Below are 27288 nucleotides of genomic sequence, written 5' to 3'. Positions count from 1 at the left end.
CTGTGCTCTTTGAAATTGGTAGCTAACTAGTGGTTAAGAGAACGGGCTGTAATCAGAGTCCTGGGTTTGAGTTCCATTATGTGCTACATACCTGACCTTGAGTAAGTTATCTGACCTCCTAATGACTCAGTTTTCTCCATCTGAAAAATGGTGATATCCGTTATTTAGAGTTTGTGTGAATATTTAATGAATACTAATATAATGTTGTATGTCAATTATTTCTCCAAAAACCCCCAACACCACTCACCTGTAACCATGTTAACACCAGCACTTAGCACAATGCTTGTATTAATCTAAGATTAAGACCTACCTACCTCTAAAAAAAAATTAAAAAAAAAAAAGAATCTTGTCACTCCCTAAACACTTCCCCACCCCCACCCCCAGTTTTAACCATGGAGTAAGTAGTACCTTCATTCACAGATAACAGCTACCCTCCATTCATCCCTTTCCCTCATTCCAATCCCTCAACACAAAGGGAACTCATTAACAAATTCTCCCTGTTTCACCTCCACAGTGTAGCTCAAATCCATCCACTTCCTGGCCCCTACTGCTGCCGAAGCCCAGACCACTCTGATAAACCCTGTCTCCCAGCTGCTACTCAGTACAATCCATTCTCCACACAGCAGCTAAGGTAAATTTTAAACATGTAAATCAGATGATGCTTAAATCTTTCAATAGTTTCCTACTGCAGTTAGAATCAGATGCTAATTCTTTACCATCATTTTTTCTACTTGATCTGTCCCCTGCCCATCTTTTCTACTTTACCTCTTACACTCTCACCCTACCTCTAAAAACTGTCGTTCCATCATCCTTCTTACTGTTTAACATACTGAGCTTTTGACCCTTCTTTCAAAAAGGCCGATGCAGGGGACACGGGTTCATGCCCCAGTCCGGGAAGATCCCAAATGCCGCGGAGCAGCTGGGCCCGTGAGCCATGGCCGCTGAGCCTGCGCGTCCGGAGCCTGTACTCAAGGGGAAAGGCCACAACAGTGAGAGGCCCGCATACCGCAAAAAAAAAAAAAAAAAAAAAAAAAAAGTAGTACTCTTCATACTCCACCCAGTTCCTCTTTGTCATTTTTCATAACGCTAGTAATCAAAAGTTATATTTATTATGCGTGTGTTTGTTTATATTTATTAATTTATTTAATCTCCTATTATCAGAATGTAAGTTCCTTGAGGACAATTCTATTATTGAATACGTTCTATTCCATGTTCTATTATTCCTATGTTTTATTATTGATCATGACGTATATTATTGATCAGGTTTCTATTCTTAGTGCCAAGAGAAGTGCCCAGCATATTATTGAAATGTAATAAAATGTTCACTATACAAATGAAATTTAGGGAGATCTAAATGTCTGAGTGAAATAATATCTCATTATGCAGAGAACAACTACAATGGTCATTTTTCTATAGAGAAGGAAGACCTCAAATCCCCAAATGGAGGCAAAAGAACAGATGGGCAATAAATTCAGGGAGAATTATGTTTGACGATCCCATAAATATTTTTCTTATAAGGCGTTCTGAAATAAGTACAAGAAAGGTTAAGAGAAACTTTATCAATTTTGCTTAGTTCCAGAGTTTATAATTGATCTACGGTAGCCAAAGATTATACTTTCACCAACACATTCAAATGCTAATCATTGCCAAAAAAAAAAAAAACGGTACTGGGTGATAGGTCCAAAGCTTAGGTATTGTGATTATTTACTTATAGGAGTATGTGATTAGTTAGTTATGGGAATATATAGTATCTGGGAAGCAAAATTGAAAGTGACAGCATTTTAATTACTCTGTACTCACGGTGCATGGGGTCTGCATCCATGGTTCCCCATCGATCTGCATTGGCAGAGACTTGCTAGTCCTGGGGAAAAATATTTCATTTTAAGTTTAACATGGAAATACTTGATACAACAGACTATATGTCCCATAAAAAATTATGAGACCAGGGAATGCAAATATGGTAATAACTTGCCTCTGCACTCAAGTTACCTCTTTGAAAGGAACTTCAACTTTTTTTTTTTGCCACACCACGTGGCATATGGGATCTTAGTTTCCCAACCAGGGATCAAACCCCCCCCACCCCCCCCACCCCCCCCACCCCCCCCCCACCCCCCCCCACCCCCCCCCCCCCCACTGGAAGCTCGGAGTCTTAACCACTGGACCACCAGGGAAGTCCTGGAACTTCAACTCTTGACTATTAATGAATACCTTGAAAGGTGTCTTAGTTACAGGAATGTTAAAGAGTTTCCTGGTAACTGTCGTGATATAAACAAAAATTCTGGATGCCAAAAGACAAATGTAGTGTTTATGTTTAATGCCACAATCAGAATTCCTACAGCCAAAAGGGCCTCCCTTGTTTTCATGCAAACCCACATTGTAAATGTGGAGAAAAAGTGTTTGACATCTCAGATTTTCCAGTATCAACACTTTCATATATATAACACCAATTATATCTGTGCTATAATCTGTGGTTTTATGTTAGGGTAAAAATAGAACTTTTCTCTACAGGTAAAATTTTGAAAAAATGTTTTTTGTAAAGGTTTAAATGTAATACACATATAAAATCTTACTTTATAATAATCCATTATTTAATTTATAGAAGCAATGGTAGACTTTAGTCTATGAAAGAATGTAAGTTAATGGTGCGTCAACAGTGTCTTCATTGGGTAATTTGCCTAGTAGATGCTTTGATGCTTCAGTAAATTAAACTGAGTGTGAGCCAGATTAGAGGGGGTAGAATTTGTATGTTAGAATTGTATCCACGGTCTCAACAAAAGAGAATCAAATTCCAATGGACATGGTAAGTAACAGTGAACCAAAACTTTGTAAATACTGTCATTTTCATTATTTTGAAATATATCAGCATTAATCACTGATAACTTGAGGCACAGATAAAACAAACATGGTTATGAGAGACTTGTATGGCTTTAATGAATTTGTAGTTATGCCATGTCAACCTCCTTCCTCAATTGTAGAGAAAGAGCTACCTGATGACCACAGAGGAGCACTGAGCCAGCCGCCGCCCAGCACTTTTCAGTCCCGTGTATATTTGCCCCATCTCCATAGCTCCTTCCAAGCCAACCACCTCCAGCAGCTGATCACTCAGATCTGAAAGAAAACAGAAACCTTGTAAATTACAGTGCATACAAATATGTGCACAATTTCATGTCATTAGATGTTACGGAAATGAAAAATGAAAGCTATTTCACAAAGAAAGCTTCTCTGTCTTGGATACTCTACTAAAAGTAACGAAAAGATGGCCTACTTTTGAAACTCTCAGTTTAACCAGACCCTGAGGTGCTGTGGGAAAAGATGTGCTGTCAGCTTATTCTAAAACAAAACGGGAAGAATGGATTCTGAGCCAAATAATGCCAAAAAATATACCAGTAGTTTTTAACATCAACAAACTTAACGTTATTCCACATGTATATATGGAACATTTTACATCCCACATCAGACATTTGGCAGCAAATACACATTTCAATACTATAAATAAAGTATGAGGATATGCTGTCAAACATGATTTTGTTAAATTACTCGAAAAAAAGACCTTAGAGATCATGGAATTAAAGTTTCTCAATTTAAAGATAAGACTTGAGGCCCTAAATCATTGAGTGAATCGTCCAAAGTCATAGGTAAACTTGAGCAGGATGTCAAGTTTTTCTTGAATTTGAAAAAAAGAAATTTTTTTTTTATGATAAGGAATGTGCTACCAAATTCTACTTGGGAGTAGGTTTGATAATTAGCACAATACAATCATAATTTTTTTTTTTTTTTTTTTTTTTACCAGAGGACAGTAAAAAGAGGCTAATAGTATTACATACTGTTTGTCGACTGTTTCCTAAGTACCTGTCACTGGATTAGTCACTCTCTGTATATCACCTTACTGGCTCCCCCCGCAAAACCAGTTTAAGACAGATATGATTATTAGAATTTACAGATAGAGAAGCTAAAAATTAGAGAAGTGAATTTATTCGTATTAACATACATAGGAAGTGACAGAGCCAAAATTTGAATCCAATCACTCTGAGGCCTAACCGCAATGCTGTATTTGATAAATGAGCCGTACCAAAGAGAGAGACTTTTAAAACTTATAGAAATATTTCTCATTTAGGGAGTGAGAGTGTTCTGTGTGAGCTCCAAAGTCCCTTTTCAACCTGAAGACTTTCACTCAGTGGGAAAGCAGAGGAAGTACTCACGTCAGTAAAAGCCGACAGAGTGCGATCTCAGCACATAGCCCCTTCGCTTACTTATCTGGCTCAGGACGCCTGAACCCTTGATTTGAAGGTAAAATTCTAGATGCACATATATGATCCTTTTCTATACTGATATTTTCATGTAATCCCATGTATTTTCAAATGTCAATAAATTGTTTAATATTGTTTTAGTAGTAACAAAAGCTGGAGGGGGTGGCATAGAGTGGCACAGGGTAGGCCATGATGATTATACAGATAATAGCTAGTCATAGCTGAGGGTGGACTTCAAGAAAAACCAGCATGTGTGTGTTGTATGTACTCCATTTTGTACAGAAAGCCCTCATTCCCCACTAATGAATCCATTTGAGCACGAAGTTGAGAGAAATAAATGATATATTTTCAGCGTTGTTCAAATGTGTGGTGGATAGCACTTTGAAATCTCAAGGTTTGCTAGGCCCATGATCTTTGGCAAATTTTATATAGGCCCTGAAAACAAAAAGTGTAACCAATCCACTGTATTTTTTTTGAAGAGAACTGACTTTAAAAAAACTATTATTTTTTAAACTTTAAGCTCTAGCTGCAGCATGAGATTTCTTCACGTGGACACGATCATTCAGCTACCAGATCAAATGTTAACAAGTCCTAATAACCGAGAACATTCACCTTGCTGTTCTAAACCCTATTTAGACTTACTTCTCATGAAACTTATTCTGTGTTTCTAGTTTAAATTTATGTTGCCAAGAACAGATGGACAAGGAATGGAAACATATTCTTTCAGCTGTAGCCGGCACTAAAATGTGCTTGGCTCTATAGCCTGGGTGTTAATATACGCATTTTTTAGATACATGTCAACCAGCAAACTGCACTGTGGCAAGCACTAAAACCCCAGATGTGTGTCTGGTGATATTTATAAAACAACCACCACCACAAAAGTGAAGTTCATATTTAGTATTACATATTTTCCACTGCTTGATTCTTAAATAGGTGAAATGTTATGCTGATTTCTGTAAGGATCTGGTTGATGGAAACTATTCTACAAGAAATGAAATACTTTCTCACAAGAGAGTTAATCTGTATAAGCCCTAACTTCTCCATGAATCACAGGGATTGTCTACACCCACACCATATTGCTACTGTCTACCACCCTCCTTCTGATTTTTTTCTTTCTTTTAATTTGTCTTTGTTTTTCTCCCTGCAAAAATGCCATGAAAATCAATTCTACCATTAATAATTGGTAATGGAGACATTTCTTACAGATTTAGAAGACCTAGGCTTTCAAACTTTCATGTTCTTGCTAACACAAAGAACTGTAGAGAAATGGTGGTCTATTTACCAGCTCTGGTCAAAGTAAATAAATACCATATTCCTTCTAATTAAGTTGTTCAGAAAAAAAAGAAATTCTAATTTGTGCTGCATAAATTTGTTCCCATAAACACTTCTACATTTTTTTATACAGAAGCCTGCAACGTCTGTGTACAACTGCTGCCTCTTACATACTGTCTTTGAGGTCAGGGTCCTGACTGGCTTCAGACAAAGATAATTTCTATATAATTTTGAATTCTGTTTCTACATGTGGTACCATCTAGAAACATCAAAGACTTCCTCACGTCACATTCTAGCTAAAATTTACTTTAAGTGCAGGTCCCTTGGGATGTCATAACCAACCAGATTCACCTCCTTAATTGGTCTGCTACCTGGCTATTGCTTTCATACTTAAACGTAGGAGTAGTGAACTACAGCCCATGAACCGAATCCAGACCACTGCCTGTTTTTGTATGGCTTGCAAGAATGGTTTTTACATGTTTACAAATGGAAAAAAAAAAAATTAAATGACATATCGTGACATCTGAAGATACATTGAATTCAAATGTCACCATTCACAAATTAGTTTTTATTGGGACACAGCCACTCATTCATTTAGGTTTTGTCTATGTCTGCTTTCACACTACAATGGTGGAAGAGAGTGGCTGCAGCAGAAATCACATGGCCCAGAAAACCTGCAATATTTATTATTTGGACCTTTAGAGAGAAAGTGCCAAACTCTGCTTAAGAAAACATTAACTATTTTGGGCCACTGAGTTTTTCACTTTAGTTCTGCCACTATAAATCCTAATGGCATCACAGTGAGTGGCCTGAAAGACATAATGTCCGAGCACTCATTCCTCAGTGTGTGTATTGGTGCGTAAAAGAGCTGCTCTCAACCATGGCATCTCACCACACTCGTGTGCTGTGAGGTTTCTTATAATCAGTTTGTTATCAATCACATAATACCAAAGTTTCTAAATAACTCGGTTACAAAAGAAACTAGAGCAGCTTCACATTCAGCATTATGCTCAGTCATTGCATCTGCTTGGCTTTCTTGCGTGTGAAAGTAGAATCATAGGTAGGAAGGCAGAAGTTGCATCTGGGCCAGGAGTTGCAGGTGAGAGCTCCCCCTGGGGGAGTCATCCGCTGAGCACTGAGAAAGCCTGACCTCCTGATATTGGGAAGTGTGTCTATTCCAAGGAAGATAGTGCTTTTGATCAATTAATGATATGAGATATACTTCTAAAGGGGAAAAATAGTACGTTCCTGAAAGAGTTAGCATATCTTTCCAAATTGCTCCAGGGGTACAACAGAGGCAACAGAATCTGCCAAATTTGGTATTTTCATATTTAAAATAGAGAGTCTAGAAGAGGTGCTTCAGAGGGAAGAAACTTAATGAAATAAGCAAAACTGGCATATAGTACAGCAAGATTCTTAACACGGGTCAGTGACTCTGAATGCAGAGGAATGTAACTTTTTCACTAACATGTAATTGAAATTAAGCACTTCTTTCAATTATAAATTTAGGCAAGAAACCATAGTCGTAGTAGAAATATCTCTGACTTTGTCACTGACAGATATCATAGATATTTCCATATCACATTACAGTTGTTGCAATATTTCAAAATTCTATTTATACTAATCTTTACTGACACCTTAAGAATTATTGAGCCCCTCCTAGATTTCTAAAGGTAATTTATTAATATGGGAAAAGAATCTAAAAAAGAGTGGATATATGTATAACTGATTCACTTTGTTGTATACCACTGTAAATCAACTATACTCCAATAAAAATATTTTTAAAAGAAGCACATATATTACTAAATCAAAATCTTAACATTTCAATATAATTGATTTCCTTTGTAATCCTGCATATTTTTTTGTGAATTTAAAAACATTACTCTGAGAGTCAGTAGATTTCACCAGACTGGCAAAAAGGACTATAATTCAAAAATGATAAGAAACTCTACTTTAGAGTTTAATTTGCCTTATGACTTTGTATATCTTTTCCTGAACATTGTAAGTGCTGCATTAGTGTTACACAGGGAATCAGGGGTATGAAACGTAAAATCTGAAAGTCAGGGGTGCGGTATAGATTTGAGAACACAGGAGCAGAACAGCTAATAAATGGATAATATTTATTCATAGCTTAGGCTCTTCATTTTTGACAGTTATACCCTGATAATATGTCTCATTATGTAATTGTTTCAGACTGCCATATGTAGGGAACAGAAGAGGATGCATTACGAACACAGACTGAATGTGGGTTGTAGCATTTTGGCATTTCGTTGAATATAGTGTGTACTGAAGGGAGAGGAATGGGGTGGAGGCAGGGCAGGACATACTCCTTCATGCATGGTGTCCAGCAACATGCTGCAACACAGGGGGCAGCTATGTCCTGGGGCACACTCATTGACTCAGCAAGGACATTTTGTCATCACCTAAATTGCTAATTGTATCACCAACAATTAAGTCCTTATTTGGCCAGGGCGAGACGAAGCTAGCTATAGAGTTGTACCTTCTGATTGTGGGTAGATTATATGCCTTCCAGTGATGCTCGTTTTATCTAGCAGACATTTGAAACATGCCTGAGGATCCAGAATAAACTTTTAAAAAGCCAAGGGATGTATGAAATTCCTCCATCAAAGCAAATGCTTCAAGGATTCTTTTCTAACATGTCCATCTATTGCCCGTTGATTTTTATTTATTTTTTTTAATAAATTTATTTATTTATTTTTGGCTGCGTTGGGTCTTTGTTGCTGGGTGCAGGCTTCCTCTAGCTGCGGCGAGCAGGGACTACTCTTTGTTGCGGTGTGCGGGCTTCTCGTTGCGGTGGCTTCTCTTGCTGCAGAGCACGGGCTCTAGGCGTGCGGGCTTCAGCAGCTACGGCTCTCTGGCTCTAGAGTGCAGGACCAGCAGCTGCGGCTCACGGGCCCAGCTGCTCCACAATCTTCCCAGACCAGGGCTCGAACCCGTGTCCCCTGCATTGGCAGCCAGGCTCCCAACCACTGCGCCACCAGGGAAGCCCTGCCCATTGATTCTTAATTTAGATGTACTCCCCATGAATATAAATAGCTATTTTCCCCTACCTCCAAAAATTAGAAAATGCAATTAGCAAAGGGCCCGAGTGGACAGAGCTAAGCAAAAATGTATTAATATGAACTCTGTGTTTCACAGTACAAGTATATTTAAAGCAAAATTTTAGCACCTCAGGGAACCTACTATACAATTACAGGTCTATCAAGAAAATGGAGATTATATATATGGTACGCCTACTATGAGCAGGCTCTCTTCTAAGGGATTTACAGGCATTTTTTCCATTTAAGACTCCCAATAATTCCTTGAGGCTGGTATCATTCTCCCCATTTTATTGATGAGGAAACTATGTTACCAGTTCAAGTCTTCACACATAGTTGAAAATCTGGTTTTCCAGCTAGGATTCTTGACTCCAAAATCCATGTTATTGTACATATTGACCACAGTAAGAACTAACCAATTAAATGTTACCAGTAATTGAAAGAAAAAATACTACAAAGAAATATGTGATACCTTAAAATGGTACCATTAATAATCCCATCAGTAAATCATTTCAGATGCTGCCACCAAATTATAATACGGTATAAAACTCTCATTCACAATGCTACTCCAGGTCATGTGTGTGAATTATACTCTGAAGAGTCTATAAGAAGGCTGAGAAACACAAAATACTTTTTGAAAGGACTTCTATCCAAAGTAGTCAGAAAATAAAAATGAAAAAGTTTAGAATGTAGTACACAAATGGATTAGAGAGAGTTATGAAAATCTAGCAGAGTGAAATATCCCATTCTTTGCTGAAATCTGAAAAAATAAGGAATTAAGGTATATACATAAATATATATATACAGTGGAATCACATGCCTGACTTTAAAAATGACTTTTAAAGAATAGATTTCATCATCTCTTTTAAAGCCATCTGTTTTTTAAAAACAACCAGCTAGAGCTGACTATAACTTCGTGTATTTTCATTCTAAAATTCTGAACTTCCCTAAATGGATCCAAAAAAAAAGTAAAGACCAGAAATCATAGTGTGGTATACTGTCAACACCTCTCTATTGTGACAAAAGTAGTTCAGGGCCTGCAATCATTTTGTTATGGCATACTTGAAAGATGACCTTCACCTCAGGACACACAACCCAAGAAATCGTACGCATTTCATTCACAAGGCCATAAAGAGCCAGCTTAAAGACTTCCCACAGCAGTCTATTACAACTGGCAACGTGGATTATCAGTAAATGTAAGCAGAGAGTTTATGAGCACAAGCTAGCAGTGAATCTGAACACTGCTGCTTCTGGGATCTTGAGTCAGTTTGTTCTCGTTACGCTTGGTGGAGGGAGTGAAGGCTGTCGCTTGTTTTCTGTGTGAATGAGCCATTAGTGTGTGAGGGGATGTTTTCACAGCACCATGCCTCCCTTGCCCTCTTCCATAAACCAAGCTACTTCATGTGTCTCCTCATATTAGTGCCATCACTAAACAAAGCGAGTGCCCATGTATGAAGGCTGATGTCAGCAAATTCTGAGTTAACTTCTGGAGGGGCATCCTGCATCGTAACACTGATGCCTGCTAAGGGGCTAAAGTCACCAACAATCCTTACTCTCCTAAGAATTAAGCAGTTGCAGGGCTTCCCTGGTAGTGCAGTGGTTAGGAATCTGCCTGCCAATGCAGGGGACATGGGTTTGAGCCCTGGTCCGGGAGGATCCCACATGCCGTGGAGCAACTAGGCCCATGCGCCACAACTGCTGAGCCTGCGCTCGGGAGCCCGTGAGCCACAACTACTGAGCCCATGCGCTGCAACTGCTGAAGCCCACGCGCCTGGAGCCCATGCTCTGCAGCAGAAGAAGCCACTGCAATGAGAAGCCCATGCATTGCAACGAAGGGTGGCCCCCACTCGCCACAACTAGAGAAAGCCCACGCGCAGCAACGAAGACCCAACACGGCCAATAAAAAAAAAAAAAAAAAAAATTGGCTACCATCTTTAAAAAAAAAAAGAATTAAGCAGTTCCAACAATTAAAAAACAACTTAAAATCCAATTTAGTGGAGGGTAGTGCCAATATTATTTTACATATGGCTATGTATGTGATCTTTATATTCAATTTCCAGAAGCACTATGCACACCAGTTTTTTATTGAAATGTATTACAGAATATAATAGTATAGATTTACTGTCGCCTTATTTTAATTTCAACAAAATATGAAACACACTTGTGAAAAGGTAAAAATTTTAAATCATGGTAATACATTTGAACTAATTTATAAACTTAAGGCTATAAATTAAAGACAAAATATAATTGTGAAGAATAGTGATTTATACTAAAAATCGTCCTGTATAAAAGAGCTGGTTTGGATATCCAATTATACCTGGTAACATATAAATATTATACCCCTAGCAAGAGACTGAGGAACTCTAATACATTGGGGTTACTGTGCTTTCTCAGGCCATTTGCATAAAAGCACTGCTGGTCAGAAGTAAATCCTAGTCTTCTGGCAGTCTGTCTTCAGAAAGGAGGCTACATAACTAGATAGAATGAAATCCAAATCTTCTTTGGAACTTTCTGACAGCGGTTAAAATACAGGATTATATCCTGAAATCTGGTGTCCTGCCAGAGAGCCCTTGAAAACCTGCTGAGTTCAAGGCTCTGCACAACAGGAGTCCCAGTTTCTGATGAGAACGGTGTGGGTTTAAGGAGTTTTAATGTTTTGCAGGAGCAAGGACTCCACCCCAATCCCCACAACTGTGGACAGGGCACGAGGGCAGGACTGAGACAGGAACTGTGATGGCCTCAGGCACTAACAACACACTTAACATCGTCATTGCCTCGCCACTTAAAGATGAACGAACGGAAAAAAAAAAAAAAAGACGAACGCTTCTTTTTTATTTATTTATTTTGCGGTACTTGGGCCTCTCACTGTTGTGGCCTCTCCCATTGCGGAGCACAGGCTCCGGACGCGCAGGCTCAGTGGCTATGGCTCACGGGCCCAGCCGCTCCGCGTTATGTAGGATCTTCCCGGACCGGGGCACGAACCCGTGTCCCCTGCATCGGCAGGCGGACTCTCAACCACTTTGCCACCAGGGAAGCCCGATGAACGCTTCTTGATTCATTCAAGTCAGAGAAGACACTGCTTCATTTGGCTTTTCATTCTTTTAGGCTTATGGTAGATTATAGACAGATGGGCCAACATCTTTAACAGGCTACCGGTTGACAAGTTAGTATAGATTTAAACACACCTGAATTCTTCTGTTTTGTACATATCCTCCCTCTTTTCTTTCTTATGCTGTAAGAGAATTCTGTTTCATGACTTTATAGCTACAGAAGAAGAATTATATTACATCTTGGATTACTAAATTGAATTGATGTTGACATAAGTAGTTTTATTTGGATGGCCTTTTTAAATTAATCCCATTTGTAAATACTTATAAGAAATTCAATATCCTTTGTCATGTCAATTACAAAGTTAGCAGAGAAATCCATTCCACACGTGAAATCACTTAGAAGAGAGAACTTGTAACCTATTACTGTGTAGGAGATTTTCAGTGTCTATTCACCTCATGGTGCTTATTAATCATGTACTGACAAGTTTCCAAAGAGCTTGAATTTTTAAAAAATAAAGAATAAGCCCTTGTTTGTAGACATGTTGAGGGATTCAAATAAGTACAAAAGGTCTCTGTGAAAAAGTTTTTCTTTACATTTTAAAAAGCATGTCATTTTATCTTTATAAAAGAACTACACTGATACTAATTCATCTTTTAGGAAATACAGCAACAACATTCATGACTAATAGTAACATGAAAAGCAGAAATGGAACATTCAAAGTATGTTCATCCCTAACAACACTTGAGAACGTAAGAGAAGTTCAAATGTAAACTTTCAGATTTCCAAACTGAGAAACTCAGGACTTTATCTCCCCTTTCAAGGAGTGCCTTTGGGGGTAGTGGAAGCCAAAACCTCTTTCATAGTACAAAATGTACGAATATAATTCATTCTTCTCCTACCTCCTCATATAAGAGATATATCCTTTTTAAAAAATAGTTTAAAGTACTACTGTGTTGATACTCTCGGTACAAAGAAAATTTATTCTATTTAGTAGTATACTTTTAAAAGTTATTTATTTAAAAGGGCTTCACTGTATTGGTCTTGTAGCCCTTCATACAACTGAACAAAAGCAGTTCTATGAAAGAAGTCTAAACTTGGACAAATCATAAAAAAAAAGCAAAGTTCCTCTCTGTTTTTATCAAATTTGATTGCTGCAGCTGTTCCCAGTTTCTGTATTTTAAAAATAGTCTTATTCAGTGCCTTGTTGGCTAAAGGCCAGAGTGCCATTAGAACATGCTGTACGGAAAACCTCTATTCAGTTACAGATACAGAAATATATTTAAGATCAGTGGGGGTCATCTGCAGCAAACACTTGGAAAGGAAAATAGAATTTTAATGTGTTTGGACGGATCGCCACTTTTACCCGATAGTTTAAAGCTCCTGTGCAGAACCTTCCTATTCATTTTTTTCCTCTTAGTTGGGTAAAAATGCAGAATGAGTATCAATTTCACTGGAAAAATATTATTAGAAAGTTCTATTCCTCAAATAGTATTTGTATAGCTGAGATTCACATTTCAAAGAATACCTACTAGTGGCTTCTGTTGGACAAGTTGGTAGGTATGCACCCATCCAGTGGAAAGGTACATACATATTACTGAGCAAACGTTACAAAAGGATTTTCAACTTCTCTCTGATGTAGGCTACCTAACTAAGGTCAGTAGGTGTGAAACAGACCCATGTATGCAAGGGAAATGAGCCTAGGGACTCATTCTGGACTGACAAATTCATACTCTTGGGCTTGAAGTATGTGGGGATCAGGTCAAAGAGCTGAATTATTTGGTAGAATCTCAGAGCTGTACTCAGATATTCAGTTCTTTCCTTATTTTATTTTTTTTCTTTTAGCAAAGGATTCAATAAAACTAGCATTTGGGACTAAACAGATTCATAATGGAATGTTAATTTAAGTTGCAAGTAAAAAGACTCTGTTCTGCAATGATCATCAATAAAAAGAAGAAATTTCTGAAGCCAAGGAATGAGAATAATAAGGAAGAATTAAAGAGCAGGTGTCTAGAGAGAACCCATGTGAGAGGAGAACTCTTCATTACGGAATGTATATCACTGACAAGAAGTTTACCTTTCTTGAAAGCTAACATGTTAGCTTTCCACAATTTGGGAAAGTCTGGCAGGAAACATGAATTTCTGGAGTCAGAGACCCAAGACTTTATTACCCACAACACTGCTGTCAGCCCCCTGAACCTCAGTTTCCAAAAGGTGAAGCAAAGAGCATTTCCAGCTTAGAGTCAAAGGGGGATAGAGAAACTAGGTCCGCGTTCTGCAGGCTTCTTGGGATAGGATCGGGCTCACTGTCAACCCAGGGGCAGAAGTAAAACCCAGACTCGTGTTATTTCCACAAGGAATGAGGATGAAGAGATGATGCCCCGGTGTTTCTGGTGCAAGACACACAGAACCAAAAATTCAGTGGGATTGAACTGGTATGTAGAACAAAGCTGTACCATAACTGGGCTAGGGGCAGTCTACTGTAAAGAATATCTTTATTACTCTATTAAGTTAATACAATAACTTAACTGTTACTCTTTATGAGTTTTGAAATAAAAGTAGTAGTGATGACAAAGTATACAATAAAGTATACGATATTTTAGATCTCTGGGTAGAATATTAGAAAATAAGACATTTGTTATTTTCCACATGCTTATTATAATCTCAGGAATAACAAAAACAAAAATGTCAAAACAAAAAATATCAGAGAAAAATTAAAACCATACATATCAGTTGCTAAGCTAGGTGCTAAGGATACAGTGGGTGAGCAAAACATAAATAAAGACTGAATACCATCTTTGGGAAGCAGAAGTTCACATTTCAGTGTAGGTTCAAAAATGAACATAGGTCTGGAGCTCCTAGAGGGCAACATGCTACTACCTGGGAGGAGCCATTCTGGTTAATAAATTGTTTGAGCACTTAGATTCAGCCATTCCTGAACCTTGCCAGTGATTTTTTTTTTTTTTCTATATGACCAAATATATACACTTTCTATCTTCCAAAATCATTTCAAACATTTAAAATAACAGTCTAGTGTTTTTTTTCTTTAATAGATCTCTATTGGAGTATAATTGCTTCACAATACTGTGTTAGTTTCTGTTGTACATCAAAGAGAATCAGCCATATGCATACACATGTCCCCATATCCCTACACATGTCCCCATATCCCCTCCGTCTTGAGCCTCCCTTCCATCCTCCCTATCCCACCCCTCTAGGTCATCACAAAGCACCGAGATGATCTCCCTGTGCTATGCTGCTGTTTCCCACTAGCTAACTATTGCGGTAAACGGGCCTCTCACTGTTGTGGCCTCTCCCGTCGCGGAGCACAGGCTCTGGACGCGCAGGCTCAGCGGCCATGGCTCACGGGCCCAGCCACTCCGCGGCACGTGGGATCCTCCCAGACCGGGGCACGAACCCGCGTCCCCTGCATCGGCAGGCGGACTCTCAACTACTGCGCCACCAGGGAAGCCGCTAACTATTTTACATTCGGTAGTGTTATTTAGCCAGTTGAACTGGGTTTCCCTCACTTACAACTGAATGGCACCTGAGTGTCATGACTTCCGGTTCTTAGCATTGCCAGATTCACCCTCCTCAGTGTACTCTGGTGGTATCATTCTCCTTCCCTGACACATTTCATTGATTTGTATTCACTAAAGTGCAAGAACCTTGGCATTCAGCTAGCCATAATCTTAACTTTATTTCCAATGTTCCTCTTGTTCACACCTTGTTCAAACTACTATTTTTCTGTTCCCTAAAATAGGTCCCATTGCTACTACTCTACTCCTCAATATTAAGGAAAGCTTTTTCCTCTCTAAAGTAAACTCTGTTAGTCCTTTAAGGTTCAGTTTAATAACACCTCTTCTGTAATGCTTTCTTTTATGTCACCAACCCGCTGCTAAATGTTATAAAAACACTCTATCTTTATGACCCTTTTGACACTCAACACACACTGTGAGGCAGCAAACACAGTAACAAAGATTCACATAAGGTGGACCTGGAGTGCAAGACCTAGCAGTTAAAAATGGACCTGGAGCGCAAGACCAAGCAGTTAAAAAATGACACATGTCACTTTTCACTTTGGTCATCTCATTGCCTAATGGACTATATGAGAGCTCCTAACTGTTGAGCATAATCATTACCAATATTTTAGTCCAATTATGATTCCCCCCCACTACTCATAAAAGTAATCCCAATTTTTACATAGCTATTATGAATTTCCGATGATCTCATTTTGTTCCATCCTGATTAGGAATTTTGGCAAGAATTTTTATTTTCCTGGTTTAAAGTTCATCTCTGTATTTTGTTATATCATACATATTGTTTCAGAATAACTAACATTCATTGCTCATTTATCCATTCATTTCATGCTACAAAATTACACTGAATACCAAACAGATTCTCAGTAGATCAATACATCCCAGGTACTGTGGAAAGCAACTGAGACTGATGTGAAAGATGTTACAGTTCCTAACTTCAAACGTGTTAGTATCCTTAAGAGAAAGGATAAAAAGAGTAAAAAAAAAAAAAAAAACAAAAACAAAAAACTGTAACATAGCATACTTAGTGCTACAATAGACACATATTCTATGTATACACTGACAAAAATGCTGAGTGTTTAATTCTACGGATGGTAGCTGGGGTGGGGAGAATTTGGATAGGAGAAGTTTAGGGGAAGTCTTTCTGGACTGATGATATTGATGGTAAATTTTAGTTTTCTGATGCTGGGTTAAGTGAAGCTCTTCCAGGATGAGAAAAGAGTATGGAAACACAATGACATTTAAAATGACATGGTATGTTCAGTGAATTATAAAAGTCTCCATTTTCCTGGATTGTAAGTAGCACGAGGAAGAGTTGTGAGAAATGAGGTAATGAGGACTCAGTCATGAAGGGCCTTATAAACCTTGATTGGATCCTTGGTTTTCCCTGCATTTGATGGAGGGCCAGTTAAGATTTCTAAACTAAGTAGAGAAGTGATTACATTTAAAATTAAAAGTAACATTTAGGGAGTGATGTGGAAGATAGACTGCAAAGAAAGGAGGTAAGAAGCAGAGTGGTCAGTTAGAGCACCGCTGAAATAACCCTGGTGAGGGATGACAAAGACATAAATAAGGCCACGACCATGTGCATGGAAGGGAAAGTTGCGTAGGAGATAGCACTGGCAGTGTCGTGAACTGGGAGATGGGGAGTGTTGGAAGGGACGATGATGTCCGGGTTCATGCTTGTGATGCAAGCCGATGGCAATGCTATCAACCAAGATGAGGGAAGCTGGCGGAAAGCCAGTGGGAAAGCAGAGAACAGGGTGAGTTTGGCTTAGGATATGCTGATATCATGGTCTCTGTGGGACATTCACAAAGAGCCCTGTGAAAGTCCAGAGAGGACTGCTTGGAGAAAACATATCTATAGATATGAACACTATCTCTAAATTAACTTAAAATCTTAAAAGGTTGAGAATCATACACTGCTGTTTTGGAGTTTGCTGTTGTTTTGTTTTGTTTCTAGATCCCCAAATGTACAACCTGGCACACAGCAGACAATCAATAAGCATACGTTAAATTAGTAAAAATGTACTGTATTAAGTACACTTGAAGCTTTTCTGATAGGCCTCTATAAGTCTTCCAAAAAAAGACAGACTCACCTTTGAATTTGTTTTATAATGAGTACTCGCTGGGAAAAAAAAGCCTCATGATTTTAGAGAAACATTCTTGAAGTGACAAACAACGTATTGTTTTTGATTAAAGATAAATATTCATAGATTATCTTTTATATAGTAACTTCTTACATTTACCTGGCTCTGTTTTGTTTCCCACATTTTTTCATGATTTAATACACTCATAGTATTAAGAACTATGGTTAAGCCATTGTCAGATGAACTTTTTTTTAACTTGCAATGGAAGATTTCTTACTGATACAATTTTATAGAGGGAGAAAAGAAGTCACAGAAGATAAATTAGGGTGTCTAGGGTTCTTCTCAGGATATTACATTTACTCCCTGCATCTCAAGCATACTGGTGGAAAGATTCTTTGGAATCTGGATAACTGTCATTAGTTAATAATGTGAAGGTAATTTTCAAAGGCAAAAGCTCTTCTTATCTAGCCATTTTGTTTTAGGAAACTCCTTTGTCATTACTAATTCTTCTCAACCTTCGACATGATTCAAAATATTGATAACTTCATTATTTTTACTGACTACTGTAAAGATTGAAATCAGTTGGCCACTTTCGTTGGTATATGTTAAATAGCATAAGTAAATTAGGATTAAGTCTATAATACAATAAAGTATTATATAACTACCAACTAAATGTTTTGTTTTCAAATGTTTCCAAAAATGATTATAATTTTTTTAACATCTTTATTAGAGTACCATTGCTTTATAATGGTGTGTCAGTTTCTGCTCTATAACAAAGTGAATCAGATATACATATACATATGTCACCATATCTCTTACCTCTTGCGTCTCCCACCCACCCTCGCTATCCCACCCCTCTAGGTGGTCACAAAGCATCGAGCTGACCTCCCTGTGCTATGTGGCTGCTTCCCACTAGCTATCTATCTTACATTTGGTAGTGTATATATGTCCATGCCACTCTCTCACTTCGTCCAAGCTTACCCTTTCCCCTCCCCGTATCCTCAAGTCCATTCTCTAGTAGGTCTGCATCTTTATTCCCGTCTTGCCCATAGGTTCTTCTGACCATTTTCTTTCTTTTTTTTTAGATTCCATATATATGTGTTAGCATATGGTATTTGTTTTTCTCTTTCTGACTTACTTCACTCTGTATGACAGTCTCTAGGTCCACCTACCTCACTACAAATAACTCAGTTTCATTCCTTTTCATGGCTGAGTAATATTCCATTGTATACACGTGCCACATCTTTAACCACTCATCTGTTGATGGACACTTAGGTTGCTTCCATGTCCTGGCTATTGTAAATAGAGCTGCAATGAACATTGTGGTATATGACATGACACTTTTTGAATTATGGTTTTCTCAGGGTATATGCTCAGTAGAGAGATTGCTGAGTCGTATGGTAGTTCTATTTTTAGTTTTTTAAGGAACCTCCATACTGTTCTCCATAGTGGCTGTATCAATTTACATTCCCACAAACAGTGCAAGAGGGCTCACTTTTCTCCACACCCGCTCCAGCATTTATTGTTTCTAGATTTTTTGATGATGGCCATTCTGACCGCTGTGAGATGATATCTCATTGTAGTTTTGATTTGCATTTCTCTAATGATTAATGATGTTGAGCATTCTTTCATGTGTCTGTTGGCAGTCTGTATATCTTCTTTGGAGAAATGTCTATTTCAGTCTTTTGCCCATTTTTGGATTGGGTTGTTTGTTTTTTTGATATTGAGCTGCATGAGTTGCTTGTATGTTTTGGAGATTAATCCTTTGTCAGTTGTTTCATTTGCAAAATTTTCTCCCATTCTGAGGGTTGCCTTTTCATCTTGTTTATGGTTTCCTTTGCTGTGCAAAAGCTTCTAAGTTCCACTAGGTCCCATTTGTTTATTTTTGCTTTTATTTCCATTTCTCTAAGGAGGAGGGTCAAAAAGAATCTTGCTGTGATTTATGTCATAGACTGTTCTGCCTGTGTTTTCCTCTAAGAGTTTGATGGTGTCTGGCATTACATTTAGGTCCTTAACCATCTTGAGTTTATTTTTGCGTATGGTGTTAGGGAGTGTTCTAATTTCATTCTTTCATATGTAGCCGTCCAGTTTTCCCAGCACCACTTATTGAAGAGGCTGTCTTTTCTCCACTGTATATTCTTGCCTCCTTTATCAAAGATAAGGTGACCATATGTGCATGGGTTTATCTCTGGGCTTTCTATGCTGTTCCATTGATCTATATTTCTGTTTTTTGTGCCAGTACCATACTGTCTTGATTACCGTAGCTCTGTAGTACAGACTGAAGTCTGGGAGCCTGATTCCTCCAGCTCCATTTTTCTTTCTCAAGATTGCTTTGGCTATTCGGGGTCTTTTGTGTTTCCATACAAACTGTGAAATTTTTTGTTCTAGTTCTGTGAAAAATGCCAGTGGTAGGGCTTCCCTGGTGGCACAGTGGTTGAGAGTCCGCCTGCTGATGCAGAGGACACGGGTTCGTATCCCAGTCCGGGAAGATCCCACATGTCATGGAGCGGCTGGGCCCGTGAGCAATGGCTGCTGAGCCTGCATGTCCGGAGCCTGTGCTCCACAACGGGAGAGGCCACAACAGTGAGGGGCCCGCATACCGCAAAAACAAAAAACAACAACAAAAAATGCCAGTGGTAGTTTGATAGGGATTGCATTGAATCTGTAGATTGCTTTGGTTAGTAGAGTCATTTTCACAATGTTCATTCTTCCAATCCAAGAACATGGTATATCTCTCCATCTATTTGTAACATCTTTAATTTCTTTCATCAGTGTCCTATAGTTTTCTGCATATAGGTCTTTTGCCTCCTTAGGTAGGTTTATTCCTAGGTATTTTATTCTTTTTGATGCAATGGTAAATGGGAGTGTTTCCTTAATTACTTTCAGATTTTTCATCATTAGTGTATAGAAATGCAAGAGATTTCTGTGAATTAATTTTGTATCCTGTTACTTTGCCAAATAAAATGATTAGCTCTAGCAGTTTTCTGGTAGCATCTTTAGGAGTCTCTATGTATAGTATCATGTCATCTGCAAACAGTGACAGCTTTAATTCTTCTTTTCCAATTTGGATTCCTTTTATTCCTTTTTCTTCTCTGATTGCCATGTCTAAAACTTCCAAAACTATGTTGAGTAACAGTGGTGAGAGTGGGCAACCTTGTCTTATTCCTGATCTTAGTGGAAATGATTTCAATTGTTCACCATTGAGGACAATGTTGGCTGTGGGTCTGTCATATATGGCCTTTATTATGTTGAGGAGAGTTCCCTCTATGCCTACTTTCTGGAGGGTTTTTACTATAAATGGGTGTTGAATTTTGTCAAAAGCTTTCTCTGCATCTATTGAGATGATCATATGGTTTTTCTCCTTCAATTTGTTAATATGGTGTATCATGTAGATTGATTTGCTTATATTGAAGAATCCTTGCATTCCCGGGATAAACCCCACTTGATAATGGTGTATGATCCTTTTAATGTGCTGTTGGATTCTGTTTGCTAGTATTTTATTGAGGATTTTTGCATCTATTTTCGTCAGTGATATTGTACTGTAGTTTTATTTCTTTGTAACATCTTTGTCTGGTTTTGGTATCAGGGTGATGGTGGCCTCGTAAAATGAGTTTGGAAGTGTTCCTCTCTCTGCTGTATTTTGGAAGAGATTGAGAAGGATAGGTGTTAGCTCTTCTCTAAATGTTTGACAGAATTTGCCTGTGAAGCCATCTGGTCCTGGACTTTTGTTTGTTGAAACATTTTTAATCACAGTTTCAATTCCAGTGCTTGTGATTGGTCTGTTCATATTTTCTATTTCTTCCTGGTTCAGTCTCGGAAGGTTGTGCATTTCTAAGAATTTGTCCATTTCTTCCAGGTTGTCCATTTTATTGGCATATAGTTGCTTGTAGTAATCTCTCATGATCCTTTGTATTTCTGCAGTGTCAGTTGTTACTTCTCCTTTTTTCATTTCTAATTCTACTGATTTGAGTCTTCTCCCTTTTTTTCTTGATGAGTATGGATAACGGATTATCAATTTTGTTTATCTTCTCAAAGAACCAGCTTTTAGTTTTACTGATCTTTGGTATCAATTCCTTCATTTCTTTTTCATTAATTTCTGATCTGATCTTTATGACTGCTTTCCTTCTGCAAACTTTGGGGGTTTTTTGTTCTTCTTTCTCTAATTGCTTTAGGTGTAAGGTTAGGTTGTTTATTTGAGATGTTTCTTGTTTCTTAAGGTAGGCTTGTATAGCTATAAACTTCCCTCTAAGAACTGCTTTTGCTGCATCCCATAGGATTTGGGTCATTGTGTTTACACTGTCATTTGTTTCTAGGTATTTTCTGATTTCCTCTTTGATTTCTTCAGTGATCTCTTGGTTATTAAGTAGTGTGTTGTTTAGCCTCCATGTGTTTGTATTTCTTACAGATTTTTTCCTGTAATTGATATCTGGTCTCATAGTGTTGTGGTCAGAAAAGATACTTGATACAATTTCAATTTTCTTAAATTTTCCAAGGCTTGATTTGTGACCCAAGATATGATCTAACCTGGAGAATGTTCCATGAGCACTTGAGAAGAATGTGTATTCTGTTGTTTTTGGATGGAATGTCCTATAAATATCAATTAAGTCCATCTTGTTTAATGTATCATTTAAAGCTTGTGTTTCCTTATTTATTTTCATTTTGGATGATCTGTCCACTGGTGAAAGTGGGGTGTTAAAGTCCCCTACTATGGTTGTGTTACTGTCGATTTCCCCTTTTATTGCTATTAACATTTGCCTTATTTACTGAGGTGCTCCTATGTTGGGTGCATAAATATTTACAATTGTAATATCTTCTTCTTGGATTGATCCCTTGATCATTAGGTAGTGTCCTTCTTTGTCTCTTCTAATAGTCTTTGTTTTAAAGTCTACTTTTTCTTATATGAGAATTGCTACTCCAGCTTTCTTTTGATTTCCATTTGCATAGAATATCTTTTTCATCCCCTCACTTTCAGTCTGTATGTGTCCCTAAGTCTGAAGTGGGTCTCTTGTAGCCAGCATATATACGGGTCTTGTTTTTGTATCCATTCAGCCAGTCTACATCTTTTGGTTGGAGCATATAATCCATTTACATTTAAGGTAATTATCCATATGTATGTTCCTATTACCATTTTCTTAATTGTTTTGGGTTTATTATTGTAGGTCTTTCCCTTTTCTTGTGTTTCTTGCTTAGAGAAGGTCCTTTAGCATTTGTTGTAAAGCTGGTTTGGTGGTGCTGAACTCTCTCAGCTTTTGCTTGCCTGTAAAGCTTTTAATTTCTCCATCCAATCTGAATGAGATCCTTGCTGGGTAGAGTAATCTTGGTTGTAGCTTTTTCTGTTTCATCACTTTAAATATGTCCTGCCACTCCCTTCTGGCTTGCAGAGTTTCTGCTGAAAGATCACCTGTTAACCTTATGGGGATTCCCTTATGTGTTACTTGTTTTTCCCTTGCTGCTTTTAATATTTGTTCTTTGTATTTAATTTTTGATAGTTTGATTAATATGTGTCTTGGCATTTTTCTCCTTGGATTTATCCTGTATGGTACTCTCTCTGCTCCTGGACTTGATTAACTATTTCTTTTCCCATATTAGTGACGTTTTCAACTATAATCTCTTCAAATATGTTCTCAGTTCCTTCCTTTTTCTCTTCTTCTTCTGGAACCCCTATAATTCAAATGTTGGTGTGTTTAATGTTGTTCCAGAGGTCTCTGAGACTGTCCTCAATTCTTTTCAATCTTTTTTCTTTATCCTGCTCTGCTGTAGTTATTTCCACTATTTTATCTTCCAGGTCACTTATCCGTTCTTCTGCCTCAGTTATTCTGCTATTGATCCCTTCTAGAGAATTTTTAATTTCGTTTATTGTGTTGTTCATCATTGTTTGTTTGCTCTTTAGTTCTTCTAGGTCCTTGTTAAACGTTTCTTGTATTTTCTCTATTCTATTTCCAAGATTTTGGATCATCTTTACTATCATTATTCTGAATTCTTTTTCAGGTAGACTGCCTATTTCCTCTTTATTTGTTAGGTCTGGTGGGTTTTTACCTTGCTCCTTCATCTGCTGTGTGTTTCTCTGTTTTCTCATTTTGCTTAACTTACTATGTTTGGGGTCTCCTTTTTGCATGCTGCAGGTTCATAGTTCCTGTTGTTTTTGGTGTCTGTCCCCAGTGACTAAGGCTGGTTCAGTGGGTTGTGTAGGTTTCCTGGTGGAGGGGACTAGTGCCTGTGTTCTGGTGGATGAGGCTGGATCTTGTCTTTCTCATGGGCAGGTCCACGTCTGGTGGTGTGTCTTGGGGTGTCTGTGACCTTATCATGATTTTAGGCAGCCTCTGTGCTAATGGTTGGGGTTGTGTTCCTGTTTTGCTAGTTGTTTGGCATAGGGTGTCCAGCACTGTAGCTTGTTGGCCATTGAGTGGAGCTGGGTATTAGTGTTGAGATGGAGATCTCTGGGAGATTTTCACCGTTTGATATTACGCAGAGCTGCAAAGTCTCTTGTGGACCGGTGTCCTGAACTTGGCTCTCCCACCTCAGTGGCACAACCCTGATGCCTGGCTGGAGCACCAAGAGCCTTTCATCCACACATCTCAGAATAAAAGGGAGAGAAAAAAAAAAAGAAAGAAAGAAGAAGATAAAATAAAGTAAAATAAAATAAAATAATTAAAATAAAAAATAATTGTTAAGAATAAATATTTTTTAAGAAATAGAGAAAAACAACAAAAAAAAACCAGACAGACAACCCTAGGACAAATGGTAAAAGCAAAGCTATAGAGACAAAATCTCACACAGAAGCATACACATACACACTCACAAAAAGAAAAAAAGGGAAAAAAAAATATATCGTTGCTCCCAAAGTCCACCTCCTCAATTTGGGATGATTTGTTGTCTATTCATGTATTCCATAGATGCAGGGTACATCAAGTTGATTGTGGAGATTTAATCCGCTGCTCCTGAGGCTGCTCGGAGTGATTTCTCTTTCTTTTCTTTGTTGGCACAGCTCCTGGGGTTCAGCTTTGCATTTGGACCCGCCTCCGCGTGTAGGTCGCCTGAGGGCATCTGTTCTTCGCTCAGACAGGACGGGGTTAAAGGAGCAGCTGATTGGGGGGTTCTGGCTCACTCAGGCCGGGGGGGAGGGAAGGGTACGGATATGGGGCGAGCCTGCGGCAGCAGAGGCCAGTGTGACGTTGCACCAGCCTGAGGCGTGCCGTGCGTTCTCCCGGGGAAGTTGTCCCTGGATCACGGGACCCTGGCAGTGGTGGGCAGTACAGGTTCCCCGGAAGCGGGGTGTGGATAGTGACCTGTGCTTGCATACAGGCTTCTTGGTGGCGGCAGCAGCAGCCTTAGCACCTCAAGCCCGTCTCTCGGGTCTGCGCTGATAGCAGCGGCTTGCACTCGACTCTGGAGCTCCTTTAAGCGGCGCACCAGGAAACAAAGAGGCAAGAAAAAGTCTCTTGCCTCTTTGGCAGCTCCAGACATTTTCTTGGACTCCCTCCTGGCTAGCTGTGGTGCACTAAGCCCCTGCAGGCTGTGTTCACGCCGCCAACCCCAGTCCTCTCCCTGGGATCCGACCTCCGAAGCCCGAGCCTCAGCTCCCAGCCTCCGCCTGTCCCGGCAGGTGAGCAGACAAGCCTCTTGGTCTGGTGAGTGCTGGTCGGCCCCGATCCTCTGTGCGGGAATCTCTCCGCTTTGCCCTCCGCACCCCTGTTGCTGCGCTCTCCTCCGTGGCTCTGAAGCTTCCCCCCTCCGCCACCCGCAGTCTCTGCCCATGAAGGGGCTTTCTAGTGTGTGGAACCCTTTCCTCCTTCACAGCTCCTTCCCGCTGGTGCAGGTCCCGTCCCTATTCTTTTGACTCTGTTTATTCTTTTTTCTTTTGCCCTACCCAGGTACGTGGGGGAGTTTCTTGCCTTCTGGGAGGTCTAAGGTCTTCTGCCAGCGTTCAGTAGGTGTTCTGTAGGAGTTGTTCTACATGTAGATGTATTTCTGATGTATTTGTGGGGAGGAAGGTGATCTCCGCGTCCTACTCTTCCGCCATCTTGAAGCTCCTCCAAAAATGATTATAATTTGATAACGTTTTTAAAATTTAAAAATTCTTTCTTTAAATTAGAAAGAGGTACTTGTCATTCTAAGATGCTAATCATATCCTCACATTGTTAGTTGTTAGAAGTATTTTATGAATTTTGAATTCTATTAAATGATGATTTATTTTTCCCAGATAAGTCACCATGCAAGAGGCACTTACTTATTACACATGGTTTTCAGCATATGTTGCAAGTTTATTTTAATGCTGAAGAGGCACATTATGATCAAAGCAGAATTCTGCCCAATTTAAACTGTTCCAAGCTATTTTCATACATTCACTCATGTAATACTGTAAGATTTACATTAAAATGAATGCTCCTCTACAATTAAGTGATTCAGTCAACATTAAAAAAAAAGGTGCAAATGTGTGCAACGTGAAAAGAAAAACCAACAGATGTGCGAATAATCTCTTCTTGCGGGCCAGTATCAGAAAGAACAGTAGCCCCCCTCCCAAAAAAATGTTCCAACTTTTATTCTTTCTATACTCTAAAGTTTTCTGTGCCACATTAGAGGACACACACAAGAACATTCTCAGGATTTTCCCTAATACTGATAACTGGATTAGCCAATAATAAATTGGAATAAGGAGCAAATAATAAACTATAAAATCAATAATAGCACTTAGAGATGGATATATATTTTGATTTTATCTCATTCTTATACTTCTATTCTGATAATGAATAAATTCCAAGGGCAGCAAATGATTCATCCATGTTTAGAGAAGTTTCATATGTATAAACCAGAAATATTCAGCATTAAAGCATTTAAATTGGAGTGAGCCAGCCAAGGATACAGTAACAAAAAGAAAAGCTTCTGATCCTAGAGGTCACTAAAGCTGTAGGCCAGTGCGTGCAGCTGTCCAGGTTGTATACCACATCTCTCTAGGGTCACCATTCACATCCTTGTCAAGTGAATGGTATCTCCTCAGATTTTACAGAGCACATCCTATACCATCATAAACACTTGGGCGCTGGAAAATGTCATGAAGCTGTAGGAAATGTGAAGAGGTTTATTTAGATGGAATAAATGAGGTGCAAGTGCTTCATATGGAAACTTGTATACTAAGGCCTAATATATGCAAGCATGTTCAACTCTGACATGACATAAGGCTTAACTGTTCTGATTTATTGCAGCTCTTCTACACATATCTACAAGTAGCCCTCAGTAAACTGAACATTCTAAGTGTGTCTTATGTGTGTGCGTCTATCTAGACAAAAATGAGCGAGGAAATGATTAGCCTGAGGCTTCTGGTTAAGTCAGTGGCCATACTTCAGTCCATTACATGAGACCCATTCCCCACACACATTTTAAATTGGGAAATATAAAACTGCTGAGAAAATATATGGTTTACGATTTGGTGAAGAGTTAATATGATCTAAATTGTCTCATAAAAATCTTCATTGGCTCTTTGCCCATGAGAACTAAAAGGTTCAAGTTCTTAGAACCGGCTAAAAGGAGATTAGCCAGTGTTTTTGAAATGTCATGAGAGAGCCAGTTCCCTTGTTTTAACAAAAGGTTAGCTATTACTTTCCACACAAAAAAGGATATTAAAAGCAGGGTCATGGGTATGGGAGGGGAACATATGCTCAAGTGGATCGATTCAAGGAGAAAAAGAAATATATCAGGTGAATTGTTTCTGTTCTTTATCTCTGGTAGTTATTTTCATGTAACTCTTTGAAATTAGGGGATGTAGTTTTATTTGGAAAAATTTTAATCATTTGAATAAAGCATTCTGTGGGTGTATATATGTGTGTGTATCAGCTCACGTCAGGTGTTTAACAAAAATATCATAGTCTTTATTTCCTGTTAATCAACTTAATTCTGTCTCCATTTTCCCATTACTCCATCTTCTCTGTAAATTTCATCTCAGGTATTTTAAAGAACAATTTCCACTTTAAAGGTTGTATAATAGCCAGGAAAATTTGAAAACAGCCTCTCAGTGTCATCTTGCCACTGTTATTCACAGTGT

At 38.6% G+C, this 27288-nt stretch overlaps 1 protein-coding gene across 6 annotated transcripts in view; it reads right to left on the bottom strand.

Annotated features, from left to right (window-relative positions):
- DGKB (diacylglycerol kinase beta) overlaps positions 1 to 27288 on the bottom strand; it is a 645730-nt gene that overhangs the window by 34856 nt on the left and 583586 nt on the right. For all 6 annotated transcript variants that reach the window (XM_065884106.1, XM_065884107.1, XM_065884111.1 and 3 more), the window contains 2 exons: positions 2988 to 3108; positions 1801 to 1861 (listed from right to left, as the gene is read on the bottom strand). In XM_065884106.1, coding sequence (XP_065740178.1) covers positions 1801 to 1861; positions 2988 to 3108 — 182 coding nt within the window. The remainder of the gene's footprint in view (positions 1 to 1800; positions 1862 to 2987; positions 3109 to 27288) is intronic.

This window comes from Phocoena phocoena, chromosome 9 (assembly GCF_963924675.1).
Source record: "Phocoena phocoena chromosome 9, mPhoPho1.1, whole genome shotgun sequence".
Classification (NCBI taxonomy): domain Eukaryota; kingdom Metazoa; phylum Chordata; class Mammalia; order Artiodactyla; family Phocoenidae; genus Phocoena; species Phocoena phocoena.
This window is presented reverse-complemented; position numbering and strand designations above follow the sequence as displayed.